General features: G+C 32.2%; 1 protein-coding gene across 1 annotated transcript in view; it reads left to right on the top strand.

The window, feature by feature from the left end:
- LOC134722406 (ABC transporter G family member 20-like) overlaps positions 1-12034 on the top strand; it is a 34206-nt gene extending 22172 nt beyond the window's left edge. Inside the window, exons 17-21 of the mRNA XM_063586026.1 lie at positions 396-499; positions 6245-6317; positions 7496-7582; positions 10943-11047; positions 11686-12034. Of these exons, the coding sequence (XP_063442096.1) occupies positions 396-499; positions 6245-6317; positions 7496-7582; positions 10943-11047; positions 11686-11792 (476 nt within the window). The 3' untranslated portion in view covers positions 11793-12034. The remainder of the gene's footprint in view (positions 1-395; positions 500-6244; positions 6318-7495; positions 7583-10942; positions 11048-11685) is intronic.
- The last annotated feature ends 3405 nt before the right edge of the window (positions 12035-15439 follow it).

The following is a 15439-nucleotide window of genomic DNA, read 5'->3' as shown; positions in this document are numbered from 1 at the left end:
GAAATGCGTGTCTGGCGTACTAAATTGTAATCCTGGTACCTTTGATAACTTTTTAGGCAGTTGTATTAGTTTGCCATACTGCTTTTATTTCAGTTTTGTTTGTTTGATAATGTTAAATTTACTTCTGTACTATTAAACCCTATATTGTCGTTTTATATGAATGGAAATTGAAATGCCTTAGAACAACTCCAAGCTTTTAATGAATAAATTACAAATTTTATCACACATCAGAGATGTAATGAAAGCCACTTTTTTAAATGACCTTGATAACTTGGTCACAATCAGTAGTGGCAAAAGTATTTAAGATAAGTAGATGTCTTATGATTTTCAGGTGTATCAGCATTTGAGATTTTGTTAGCCCATGTGTTTACACAGCTAATTGTTATGATTTTCAGGTGTATCAGCATTTGAGATAATGTTAGCCCATGTGTTTACGCAGCTTATTGTTATGGTAGTACAAGTTGGTTTGTTACTGGTATTTGCCCTTGTTGTTTTTAAGGTAGGTAAAGAAATGTAGTTTTCTCTTTCCCTACAGATTGTTACAAATCAGAAATCTCAAAATATACGAATGCTAGAAAAATATCCTGATTTCAATAGAGAAAAAAATCTCCATAATTTCCATTCGCTTAATTCAATTTCAAAATTTAAGAGTTAATACTGTGGGAACTATAGAGATAGCTGAATATTGAAAAAATAATTGCCACTTTAACCCCTTCCTGTTCCCATCGGTACTCTGGTACCCATAGGCTATATTTTTGGGTAACTAACTTGCGCAAAGTATTGAATCTTTGACATTTGTTGACTTACAGAAGTGGTTGATGGCTCAAATCAATCCCCTATATCACAGCTGTGTGATTAGTGGTGCCTAAAACTTCTTCCGAGTACGGTTTGGTATCAAATCGTCCCTAACGGACAACGTTTTCTCCTGTAAAAACCTTTATTTTTTTTTATACGACCGCAAATTTTGAAAAAAATTTCGTCGTATATTGCTATCACGTTGGCGTCGTCGTCGTCGTCGTCGTCGTCGTCGTCCGAATACTTTTAGTTTTCGCACTCTAACTTTAGTAAAAGTGAATAGAAATCTATGAAATTTTAAAACAAGGTTTATGACCATAAAAGGAAGGCTGGTATTGATTTTGGGAGTTTTGGTCCCAACATTTTAGGAATTAGGGGCCAAAAAGGGCCCAAATAAGCATTTTCTTGGTTTTCGCACTATAACTTTAGTTTAAGTTAATAGAAATCTATGAAATTTTGATGCAAGGTTTATAACCACAAAATAAAGGTTGGGATTGATTTTGGGAGTTTTATTTTCAACAGTTTAGGAATTAGGGGCCAAAAAAGGGCCCAAATAAGCATTATTCTTGGTTTTCGCACAATAACTTTAGTTAAAGTAAATAGAAATCAATGAAATTTAAACACAATGTTTATGACCACAAAAGAAAGGTTGGTATTGATTTTGGGAGTTTGGGTCCCAACAGTTTAGGAATTAGGGGCCAAAAAGGGACCCAAATAAGCATTTTTCTTGGTTTTCGCACCATAGCGTTAGTATAAGTAAATAGAAATCTATGAAATTTGAACACAAGGTTTATGACTATAAAAGGAAGGTTGGTATTGATTTTGGAAGTTTTGGTCCCAACAGTTAAGGAAAAAAGGGCCCAAAGGGTCCAAAATTAAACTTTGTTTGATTTCATCAAAATTGAATAATTGGGGTTCTTTAATATGCCGAATCTAACTGTGTATGTAGATTCTTAATTTTTGGTCCCGTATTCAAATTGGTCTACATTAAGGTCCAAAGGGTCCAAAATTAAACTTAGTTTGATTTTAACAAAAATTGAAACCTTGGGGTTCTTTGATATGCTGAATCTAAAAATGTACTTAGATTTTTGATTATTGGCCCAGTTTTCAAGTTGGCCCAAATCGGGGTCCAAAATTAAACATTGTTTGATTTCATCAAAAATCGAATAATTGGGGTTCTTTGATATGCCAAATCTAACTGTGTATGTAGATTCTTAATTTTTGGTCCAATTTTAAAATTGGTCTAAATTAAAGTGCAAAGGGTCCAAAATTAAACTAAGTTTGATTTTAACAAAAATTAAATTCTTGGGCCTCTTTGATATGCTGAATCTAAACATGTACTTAGATTTTTGATTATGGGCCCAGTTTTCAAGTTGGTCCAAATCAGGATCTAAAATTATTATATTTATTAATTATAGTGCAATGGCAAGTCTTTTCAATTGCACAGTATTGTGCAATGGCAAGAAATATCTAATTTCACAATATTGTGAAATAGCAATTTTTTTTTTAATTAAGAGTTATCTTTCTTTGTCCAGTATAGTTAGCAAGAAATATCTGCAAGAATTTTTTTTAATTGGAGTTATCTTTCTTTGTCCAGAATCAACTTAAATCTTTGTTATATACAATATACAATGTATATTCACTTTTTACTACCAACTGATAAATTTAAATAATCTTTATAACAAGCAGTTTTTTTACATCATGTATTTAAATGAGTAGTAATTGTTGCAAACTCCATTAGAATATTTTAATTGAAATTAGTTTTGGAATAAGGGAAAGGGGGATGTGAATAAAAAATTGGGTTAAATTTTTCTCATTTGAAATTTCATAAATAAAAAGAAAATTTCTTCAAACATTTTTTTGAGAGGATTAATATTCAACAGCATAGTGAATTGCTCTAAGAGAAAACAAAAATTTTAAGTTCATTTGAATACATTCATTCTGTGTCAGAAACCTATGCTGTGTCAACTATTTAATCACAATCCAAATTTAGAGCGGAATCCAGCTTGAATGTTGTGTCCATACTTGCCCCAACCGTTCAGGGTTCAACCTCTGCGGTCGTATAAAGCTACGCCCTGCGGAGCATCTGGTTTGATTTGAACTTAATATTTCCGTCGAGTATGGGAAAATAAACTGTTGATTTTAGGGGCAATATGACTTTTTTTATTAACTTCGCCGTGTATTTTTTGAGGGAAACTATTCAAAGTATGATTAAAACTTGTACTTAAGTGAAAAAAGTGATTGAAAGTGTACCAACGCAATCATTTACTTGAAATGCACTCTCAATTTGTGGTCATTTCTTTCCAAATTAATTGAAAAAAAGACAAAAAAGACAAAAAGTCATGAATTTTTTTTTTTCGAAGTTGAAATAGATGTAACAGAACATTGTTTCTGATATGCCTGGTTATGGAAATGTCGAAAACACTTTTGTTCAAATAAAGAAACCGGTAAAAGTCTAGAAAAAAATGGCAGACTAAAGTATGATATCATCCTATATTTGCTCAAAATAATGGGTTTTACAACAATTCTATGTTATATCGAGACTTAATTTCTAAACGAAAACAGTAAACAGGCTGATTATTTGATTACTTTCACTTCGTTGCTTTATGAAAGAGTTAAGTATTAAAATTTCGATATATTAAACTGGAACTCCCGTGGTCCAGTGGGAAGCTGCACTAGCCCATAGCAGGAAGATTGCATGTTCGAACCTCAAAGCCGGAGGTGAAAAAATAATTTCCTATATTAAATGAAACTTAACTTAACTTTACTTTCAATTTCAAAAAGAGGGTCATGAATACATACAAAAGTCAACTTAAAAACAATGTTTGTATGTTTTTAAAGAATGTGTGTCCTAATTGCACCCCCACCCCCTTAAACTAAAACCTCATAGGCCCAAAACACCAAAGTAATTATTGGTAATTCATTGAATCTTTACTTTCAAAGTCAAAATTCTATGTGCTGCTTGGAAAAACATAATTTAAGCTAAAATTTGTGTCAAGTATAAGATTTTGACAAAAAAACAGCTGAAAACCGTTATTTTGCATGTTGCGGGCATCCACGTTTGGGGGGTATATAGCACGTATTTCCCCAAACTATACCATAATGGTAACTTTCCTGTGTCTATCAGACTTAGGACATTGCTTTGACACTTAAACTTTATCCTATTAGCCCTTATAAAAGTCTCCACACGACCTTTTTCTGAAGACTTTTGTATTTTTTTACTTTTTTTTCGCAAGTCACGTGACTTTTGGACAGATAGCACGTGACTTCAAAAGACAAAATTTCTGATATATTATATTTTTTGAAATATTTTATCATTTATCTCTCAAATGGACCTAAAACGACCTTTATGTAAGCCTCAGTGTGAATGCTATATGCGATTGAACTTTGATAGTGTCTTTCCATAAGTTTACGTCCAATTTGGCGGAACGTGAAAGGGTTAAGCATTCTTAACCCCTTCCTGTTCCCATCGGTACTCTGGTACCGATAGGCTATATTTTTGGGTAACTAACTTGCGCAAAGTATTGAATCTTTGACATTTGTTGACGTACAGAAGTGGTTGATGGCTCAAATCAATCCCCTATATCACAGCTGTGTGATTAGTGGTGCCTAAAACTTCTTCCGAGTACGGTTTGGTATCAAATCGTCCCTAACGGACAACGTTTTCTCCTGTAAAAACCATGTTTTTTTTTTTTATTTGAACTTAATATTTCCGTCAAGTATGGGAAAATAAACTGTTGATTTTAGGGGCAATATGACTTTTTTTATTAACTTCGCCGTGTATTTTTTGAGGGAAACTATTCAAAGTATGATTAAAACTTGTACTTAAGTGAAAAAAGTGATTGAAAGTGTACCAACGCAATCATTTACTTGAAATGCACTCTCAATTTGTGGTCATTTCTTTCCAAATTAATTGAAAAAAAGACAAAAAAGACAAAAAGTCATGAATTTTTTTTTTTCGAAGTTGAAATAGATGTAACAGAACATTGTTTCTGATATGCCTGGTTATGGAAATGTCGAAAACACTTTTGTTCAAATAAAGAAACCGGTAAAAGTCTAGAAAAAAATGGCAGACTAAAGTATGATATCATCCTATATTTGCTCAAAATAATGGGTTTTACAACAATTCTATGTTATATCGAGACTTAATTTCTAAACGAAAACAGTAAACAGGCTGATTATTTGATTACTTTCACTTCGTTGCTTTATGAAAGAGTTAAGTATTAAAATTTCGATATATTAAACTGGAACTCCCGTGGTCCAGTGGGAAGCTGCACTAGCCCATAGCAGGAAGATTGCATGTTCGAACCTCAAAGCCGGAGGTGAAAAAATAATTTCCTATATTAAATGAAACTTAACTTAACTTTACTTTCAATTTCAAAAAGAGGGTCATGAATACATACAAAAGTCAACTTAAAAACAATGTTTGTATGTTTTTAAAGAATGTGTGTCCTAATTGCACCCCCCCCCCCCCTTAAACTAAAACCTCATAGGCCCAAAACACCAAAGTAATTATTGGTAATTCATTGAATCTTTACTTTCAAAGTCAAAATTCTATGTGCTGCTTGGAAAAACATAATTTAAGCTAAAATTTGTGTCAAGTATAAGATTTTGACGAAAAAACGGCTGAAAACCGTTATTTTGCATGTTGCGGGCATCCACGTTTGGGGGGTATATAGCACGTATTTCCTCAAACTATACCATAATGGTAACTTTCCTGTGTCTATCAGACTTAGGACATTGCTTTGACACTTAAACTTTATCCTATTAGCCCTTATAAAAGTCTCCACACGACCTTTTTCGGAAGACTTTTGTATTTTTTTACTTTTTTTTCGCAAGTCACGTGACTTTTGGACAGATAGCACGTGACTTCAAAAGACAAAATTTCTGAGATATTATATTTTTTGAAATATTTTATCATTTATCTCTCAAATGGACCTAAAACAACCTTTATGTAAGCCTCAGTGCGAATGCTATATGCGATTGAACTTTGATAGTGTCTTTCCATAAGTTTACGTCCAATTTGGCGGAACGTGAAAGGGTTAATATAAGTTTTATGAAGTCTAGTGCTTATTTTATACTGGTTGAAAATTTTATACTCAGAAAGAAATTTGTGTTTTTTTTGAAATTTTAATTCAATAGTTCATCTATGAAGCCAACAAAATTTAGGTAATTTTGATATATATGCTTATTGTCACTTTTTTGAAAAGACATTTAATCTAATGCTATGAGTGAGCAAAACCAAAACGTATATGACAAAAGCAGGTGAGTTAAAATAAAACTTAAGTTCCAGGTGGTGTTTATACACTAAAGGGAGGTAATTCTTCTACCATTTTATTCAAATATAGTGTATATCACATTAAAAAGACTGGAAACCAATTCAGACCAAGTCAAGTGTTTAAATGATAACACCTCATTGGACATTGAAAAATGAACATTTTATTTACAGGTTCCGTATGAAGGACCATTAATATGGGTGATACTACTTGTGTTAGGTACAGGGTTTTGTGGAATGACGTTAGGTAAGTCTATATTATGCCTAACATGTTTGTACCTAAAGTGAACACAATTTGGAAAGTACTATGTTTATTATCTACTAAATTGTTCTGGAGAAATATCATTTATTCCATTTTGATATATAAACTTGTTTTAGAAACATATGTAAATCCTTTCTAATATTTATAGATGAAAGATCGATAGATGTGTTTCAGTGGATGTTTTCAAATCTTATTCAGTAAGAGAACACTACTTTGTTTAAGACTGGCAGCTTAATACTAGCAATATGTTAGATTTTTAATATAAACTCCTCACACATCATTTTAAAACTAGGATCAATCATGCTTTGCTTTAACTATTTAATAATATATGTTATTGAGCAAATTTCATTTATTCAAGCCTTAATTTACTTAGTTTTTTAAGGCATATTTGTATTTGCATAGCTTTTGGTTAAAACAAAAGGGTGAATATATACTTTCATAGAAGGGAGATCAAGATCTACACTTATTGTCTGTGATTCTTAACAAACTTATTTCAGGATTGTATTGAAAATTATCTCTTAATTCTAGTTTTTAGATCACCTGGCACCAAAGGGCCAAGTAAGCTTTTCTCATCACTTGGCGCCCATGGTCGTCAGTTGTTGTTAACTTTTACAAAAATCTTCTCCTCTGAAACTACTTGGCCAAATTTAACCAAATTTGAATTTAACCAAATTCGGCCACAATCATCATTGGGGTATCTAGTTTAAAAAATGTGTCCGATGACCCTGCCAACCAACCAAGATGGCCTCCATGTAGAGCCTCTAGTTTAAAGTTTGAATGCAATATATTTCTGATGTTGAACTTGATTATATAACATTGAAAAATGTTATGTCATTTAATTCTATTTAGCTAGAATCATCATAATCATTTCAAATGAGATTTGTTTTAGATTTATAGGTTTGTTTATTGTTTCCATAGGTGCTTGACAATTTCCAGGCATATATCTATAAGATTAAATAGTAGAAATTACTGTTTGGTGCCTCTTAAATATTTTTACACATTATGTAAATTTTCATCCACTTATTCTGGGCCTATAAGATAATTTATAATCTATTGGTTTAAATGAGAATTTTTCCTTATTTTAAATCTCCATTAAACTTAATTAGCAACCATAAATTCTACTTGAAATGTATATATTTTAATTATTGTTATATTTTTTTTAGGTGCCATTTTTTCAGCAGTATGTGACAATGAAACATCAGCCATACAGTTAGCTTTAGGTTCTGTTTATCCAATGTTGTTACTTAGTGGTGAGTTCATTAGAAACATCAGCCATACAGTTAGCTTTAGGTTATGTTTATTCAATGTTGTTACTTTGTGGTAAGTTCATTAGAAACATCAGCCATACAGTTAGCTTTAGGTTATGTTTATCCAATGTTGTTACTTAGTGGTGAGTTCATTAGAAACATCAGCCATATAGTTAGCTTTAGGTTCTGTTTATCCAATGTTGTTACTTAGTGGTGAGTTCATTAGAAACATCAGCCATACAGTTAGCTTTAGGTTCTGTTTATCTAATGTTGTTACTTAGTGGTGAGTTCATTAGAAACATCAGCCATACAGTTAGCTTTAGGTTCTGTTTATCCAATGTTGTTACTTAGTGGTGAGTTCATTAGAAACATCAGCCATACAGTTAGCTTTAGGTTCTGTTTATCCAATGTTGTTACTTAGTGGTGAGTTCATTAGAAACATCAGCCATACAGTAAGCTTTAGGTTCTGTTTATCCAATGTTGTTACTTAGTGGTGAGTTCATTAGAAACATCAGCTATACAGTTAGCTTTAGGTTCTGTTTATCTAATGTTGTTACTTAGTGGTGAGTTCATTAGAAACATCAGCCATACAGTTAGCTTTAGGTTCTGTTTATCTAATGTTGTTACTAAGTGGTGAGTTCATTAGGCACATCAGCCATACAGTTAGCTTTAGGTTCTGTTTATCCAATGGTGTTACTTAGTGGTGAGTTCATTAGAAACATCAGCCATATAGTTAGCTTTAGGTTCTGTTTATCTAATGTTGTTACTTAGTGGTGAGTTCATTAGAAACATCAGCCATACAGTTAGCTTTAGGTTCTGTTTATCCAATGTTGTTACTTAGTGGTGAGTTCATTAAAAACATCAGCCATACAGTTAGCTTTAGATTCTGTTTATCCAATGTTGTTACTTAGTGGTGAGTTCATTAGAAACATCAGCCATACAGTTAGCTTTAGGTTCTGTTTATCCAATGTTGTTACTTATTGGTGAGTTCATTAGAAACATCAGCCATACAGTTAGCTTTAGGTTCTGTTTATCTAATGTTGTTACTTATTGGTGAGTTCATTAGAAACATCAGCCATACAGTTAGCTTTAGGTTCTGTTTATCCAATGTTGTTACTTATTGGTGAGTTCATTAGAAACATCAGCCATACAGTTAGCTTTAGATTCTGTTTATCCAATGTTGTTACTTAGTGGTGAGTTCATTAAAAACATCAGCCATACAGTTAGCTTTAGGTTCTGTTTATCCAATGTTGTTACTTAGTGGTGAGTTCATTAGAAACATCAGCCATACAGTTAGCTTTAGGTTCTGTTTATCCAATGTTGTTACTTAGTGGTGAGTTCATTAGAAACATCAGCCATACAGTTAGCTTTAGGTTCTGTTTATCCAATGGTGTTACTTAGTGGTGAGTTCATTAGAAACATCAGCCATACAGTTAGCTTTAGGTTCTGTTTATCCAATGTTGTTACTTAGTGGTGAGTTCATTAGAAACATCAGCCATACAGTTAGCTTTAGGTTCTGTTTATCCAATGTTGTTACTTAGTGGTGAGTTCATTAGAAACATCAGCTATACAGTTAGCTTTAGGTTCTGTTTATCGAATGTTGTTACTTAGTGGTGAGTTCATTAGAAACATCAGCCATACAGTTAGCTTTATGATCTGTTTGTCTAATGTTGTTATTTAGTGGTGAGTTCATTAGAAACATCAGCCATACAGTTAGCTTTAGGTTCTGTTTATCTAATGTTGTTACTTAGTGGTGAGTTCATTAGAAACCTTAGCCATACATTTAGCTTTAGGTTCTGTTTATCCAATGTTGTTACTTAGTGGTGAGTTCATTAGAAACATCAGCCATACAGTTAGCTTTAGGTTCTGTTTATCCAATGTTGTTACTTAGTGGTGAGTTCATTAGAAACATCAGCCATACAGTTAGCTTTAGGTTCTGTTTATCCAATGTTGTTACTTAGTGGTGAGTTCGTTAGAAACATCAGCCATACAGTTAGCTTTAGGTTCTGTTTATCCAATGTTGTTACTTAGTGGTGAGTTCATTAGAAACATCAGCCATACAGTTAGCTTTAGGTTCTGTTTATCCAATGTTGTTACTTAGTGGTGAGTTCATTAGAAACATCAGCTATACAGTTAGCTTTAGGTTCTGTTTATCCAATGTTGTTACTTAGTGGTGAGTTCATTAGAAACATCAGCCATACAGTTAGCCTTAGGTTCTGTTTATCTAATGTTGTTACTTAGTGGTGAGTTCATTAGAAACATCAGCCATACAGTTAGCTTTATGATCTGTTTGTCTAATGTTGTTATTTATTGGTGAGTTCATTAGAAACATCAGCCATACAGTTAGCTTTAGGTTCTGTTTATCTAATGTTGTTACTTAGTGGTGAGTTCATTAGAAACATCAGCCATACAGTTAGCTTTAGGTTCTGTTTATCTAATGTTGTTACTAAGTGGTGAGTTCATTAGAAACATCAGCCATACAGTTAGCTTTAGGTTCTGTTTATCTAATGTTGTTACTTAGTGGTGAGTTCATTAGAAACATCAGCCATACAGTTAGCTTTAGGTTCTGTTTATCTAATGTTGTTACTTAGTGGTGAGTTCATTAGAAACATCAGCCATACAGTTAGCTTTAGGTTCTGTTTATCCAATGTTGTTACTTAGTGGTGAGTTCATTAGAAACATCAGCCATACAGTTAGCTTTAGGTTCTGTTTATCCAATGTTGTTACTTAGTGGTGAGTTCATTAGAAAGACTTTCTATATTTATTTTAGACATATATAACTTTATTTATAAGGGCCTTAGTGGCTGAGTGGTCTTGGTAGTTACTATTGTAATCACTAGCCAGTCAACACTGAGGTTGTGAGTTTGAACCTTGCTTGTGCATGTGCAATTGACTCCAATCTTAATGGACTAGGATTGTCAGTTTTCCTATCGTAGATTGATGGTTTAAAAATAAATATTTTAACAGTTTTAAATCTTCTATTTATGTGTGATCAGCAATAGACCATTTTCATAATACCAACTTTTTTCAACAGGTTAACTTTTTTGTTGTAGGACATCCTGGTACTTTTAGCAACATAAAGAAGTAAAAGCAAGCTTCAATGGATACAATTTTAGGGGGAAATTAACTGTTTATGTTTTCTTTACAAGATATATCATCAGAAAACAGTAATCTTTCAAACCAACATGCACTGATTATATGTTCTATTTAATTTCTTTTGGTTGCACATTCTTGATTGAGTTTGATTGAGTACCAGGATATTTAATACTTGTTATATTTGGCCCTTGAATTTTACCATCAATCCACACATGAAATTCTAATATTCTTTGAAAAAATTATATTGCAATGTATTTCTATTTGTAGGTATAATATGGCCATTAGAAGCTATACCAGAATGGATGAGATACATATCAATGTGTTTACCCATGACCTATGGATCACAAGCAATGAGGTCCATTCTCAGTAGAGGTATGTTGTTTTTAAGCTATTAAGGGCTATGAGTCATACATGTCAATAGTGAAAAATGTTTATTGAGCTTAGTTAGGATTCTTTTTTAGATGAAAACTACTTGTGTAGCTATTGCTTCTTGTTATGCTGCAGTGAGGAAAATAATAAAAAACAGAAAATTTTTAATCCTTCAAACTCAAAAATGTTCTCACCTGTATCTCATCTAAGGAATGTGGCCTATTAATGAAGTAACAGCTGAGAAAGTCTCTCTTGTTTACAGAACCATATATAATCTGTTTCCATATGAAGAAAACAGAATCACGAAAAAACTAAATAGTACATCATCAACAACTAATGTCCAACTCCTCCAGATACAAAACTATACAACAACAAAGAAAATTTGATCCATAAAGCCTGACTTAGTACAGGCATACAATGTTGTGGAGTTATATAAGTTTTGCAAAAACACTTAATCTATTTAGACCGTCAGTAGTAAAATTGAAACATGCAATAATAAAACATTCCTAGCGGGACACACAGAAGTTTTCTTTTTATATGGCAATTCTTAACTTAAGTCAGAAGAATACATCCTTAAGTAATATTACACAATTTTATAATTAGAATAAAAACATCATTACAATGATGTTATGTTATTACAGGCTGGGATATAACCTTCATGGAAGTATGGAGAGGTTATCTAGTAACTTTTGGATGGAGTTGTGGACTATTGGCCATTGCTGGATTTATACTCCGTATACGACAGTGATAACATGAAGTAGTTTACAGAGTCTGTGATCTCTTGGAACAATATTGATATTTGTTTACCTTTATGTCTTTCAATAACATATTGTAATGAAGATTTTAAATTTGTAAATTGAGTCCAGTGTTAACTCTATACATTAAGCTCACCTGGCTAAATTGTCCGGAATCAGCTGTTAAGGTGTAACACCACTAATTCGGGCCCGTCAAGAAAGCACATACCAGAAAGTAGTACATATTTAACACAAAATAGTTCCTACGATGAGTGTAACTTTCAAAATATGTAGAATATTTAGGTATTTTTGGTATCAAATGAAAGCTGAAGGACTGGTGATCATTGTAGAACACTTTTGAACTTTTAATTTTAAATATTGAAAAAATTGCACCAAATTTTAAAAAGAGGGTACATTTTGTCTGTTTGTCAGATCTCAAGTACCTGTTTTGGTACATCCAAAGTTCCGGGAACCAGTTCTTTCTTATATGCCATTGATTTTTTTCAGTACAAGACACCATAAAGTGTTGCTTTGAAATGCAATGATTGCCACTTTATTTGAACTTAACAAAAGAGGTGTGCCTGCTTGAAACGGAGGAATTTAACATAGAAAGCAATGGGACCATGAATTAGTGGTGTACGTCCTTATGTTGTCAGTGGGGATTTGTAAAGTGAAAAATCTTATGTATAATTTAATACTATACAATTAACACTGCTAGTTTGTTTGGTTTTTGTTGAATTTGATCATTTGTATATACAGTTTTATAAAGAGAATCATAGTTGAGATCTGTAATTACTGATCATGTATTTTTATTAGTATTAATTATGTTATTTTTTTTACATATAACAATGTAATGTTTTTGGTTTTTTTTGGGGGGGGATTTAAATTAAATCCTTTTACCTGCAAATTGATTTCTAGATAACAGTACTAACATATGGGTTGTGTGGCAACTAATCATATTAAGGTTTATGTACCCTTCTGTAGCCATTTTTGTACGAATTTTTTAAACCTCGATTGTATCAAAACTACATATATTATGAATAATAGAGATAGGCCATTTAGTACATATTCCAAGGGGAAACTTGATGCAAAGCATTATTTTTTACTGTGTCATTGCATTTGATAGAAAAAGGGGACTTTGTGGCAAATAAATCAAAATTTTTATAGAAAATCCACAGCCTTTAATACATAGATTTTTGTGATAAAATTTGAAACATAAATTATTCACTTGATTTTCTATGATGTGCTAGTGTTTATTTTTTACAAAAAAGTTCTAAGCAACCTGTAAATTCGAAAACACCTCGTGCTGAGTCACTTAAGTCGAGCGCACCCTAAATGGTGTACTTGATTTTGGCCATATTTATATTGGTCTTAACCAATAACTACATTTATAAACTTGTTTTAATGAAATCAATGCTAGCACTGCATGCAAAAATCCTATATCTATCAGTCATCAAATTGCCAAATATGAGAGTAAAAGGATAAAGGCTGTGGATTTTCTATAAAAATCTTGATTTATTTGCCACAAAGTCCTCTTTTTCTATTAAATGCAATGGAACAGTAAAAAATAATGCTATGCATCAAGTTTCCCCTTGGAATATGTACAAAATGGCCTATCTCTATTATTCATTATATCTGTAGTTTTGATACAATTGAAGTTTGAAAAGTTCGTACAAAAATGGCTACAGAAGGGTACATAAACCTTAATCATTTGGTAAAAAAATTTATCAAAGATACCAGGCTTATAATTGTTTATGCTAGTTGTACATTTCATCTTGAAAAGACTCACCAGTGACATTCAAATAAAAAATGGCCAAATAAATTACTAAGTTTAAGAGCATTGTGGATAAGTTCTTGCAAAACCATTTCTTATCAAAATGGACATATCTGATATTAAAAATTTCAACAATTACTTTAGAGAAGATTGTTTCATACTTCAAACAAGTTTAAAACAAGTTCAGCTGTTTAAGATATATTACAAACCACAGGGTATTAAATTTTGTGTTATTTATAGATGTGATTATTTTCCTAGTCGTTTGCTTCCGATATCATGCCTCACACAGTGTATTCCATCCTAGTAATTGCTACAATTAAATCTTAATCCAATGAAAATATAGTAAAACTGAAATATTGAAATTAAATTTTTGCTTTCCATTATGTTTAGTTTAATATAGTGTAGGAGTATATACATTCCTGGCTTTGATGTGTAAAAAAATTATAAAAAGTTGTGAACACTTTTAAATAATCTGCTACACAGGTTATTCAGTGTGAACCACATTTTTGTCCAGCCTTCAACATTAGTTGAAAAAGCGAGACATAGCGATCCTACATTCTGTTGGCGTCGGCGAAGGCGTCCACAAATATTCACTCTGTGGTTAAAGTTTTTAAAATTTGAATAACTTTTTTAAACTATACTGGATTTCTACCAAACTTAAACAGAAGGTTGTTTATGATCATAAGATAGTATTCAGAAGTAAATTTTGTAAAAATAAAATTCTATTTTTTCCATATTTTACTTATAAATAGACTTAGTTTTTCTGCCGGGAAACATTACATTCACTCTGTGGTTAAAGTTTTTAAAATTTGAATAACTTTCGTAAACTATCCTGAGTTTGTACCAAACTTGGACAGAAGCTTGTTTATGATCATAAGATAGTATCCAGAAGTAAATTTTTAAAAAATAAAATTTCCATTTTTTCTGTTTTTTTTACTTATAAATGGACTTAATTTTTCTGCCAGGAAACATTACATTCACTCTGTGGTTGAAGTTTTTAAAATTTTAATAACTTTCTTAAACTATACCTGATTTCTACCAAACTTGGACAGAAGCTTGTTTGTGATCATAAGATAGTATCCAGAAGTAAATTTTGTAAAAATGAATTTCAATTTTTACAGTATTTTATTTTTAAATGGACATAGAATTTCTGCCAGGAAACAACACATTCACTCTGTGGTTAAAGTTTTAAATTTTTTAAATAACTTTTTAGCTCACCTGGCCCAAAGGGCCAAGTGAGCTTTTCTCATCACTTTGCGTCCGGCGTCCGGCGTCCGGCGTCCGTCGTCCGTCGTCCGGCGTTAGCTTTTACAAAAATCTTCTCCTCTGAAACTACTGGGCCAAATCAAACCAAACTTGGCCACAATCATCAGTGGGGTATCTAGTTTAAAAAATGTGTGGCTTGACCCGGTCAACCAACCAAGATGGCCGCCACGGCTAAAAATAGAACATAGGGGTAAAATGCAGTTTTTGGCTTATAACTCAAAAACCAAAGCATTTAGAGCAAATCTAAAATGTTTATCAGGTCAAGATCTATCTGCCCTGAAATTTTCAGATGAATCGGTCAATCGGTTGTTGGGTTGCTGCCCCTGAATTGGTAATTTTGAGGAAATTTTGCTGTTTTTGGTTATTATCTTGAATATTATTATAGATAAAGATAAACTGTAAACAGCAATAATGTTCAGCAAAGTAAGATCTACAAATAAGTCAACATGACCAAAATGGTCAGTTGACCAGTTTAGGAGTTATTGCCCTTTATAGTCAATTTTTAACCATTTTTCGTAAATTAAAGCAATCTTTTACAAAAATCTTCTTCTCTGAAACTACTGGGCCAAATTAATCCAAACTTGGCCACAATCATCTTTGGGGTATTTAGTTTTAAAAATG

Source organism: Mytilus trossulus, chromosome 6 (genome assembly GCF_036588685.1).
Source record: "Mytilus trossulus isolate FHL-02 chromosome 6, PNRI_Mtr1.1.1.hap1, whole genome shotgun sequence".
NCBI classification, from domain to species: Eukaryota; Metazoa; Mollusca; class Bivalvia; order Mytilida; family Mytilidae; genus Mytilus; species Mytilus trossulus.
This window is presented reverse-complemented; position numbering and strand designations above follow the sequence as displayed.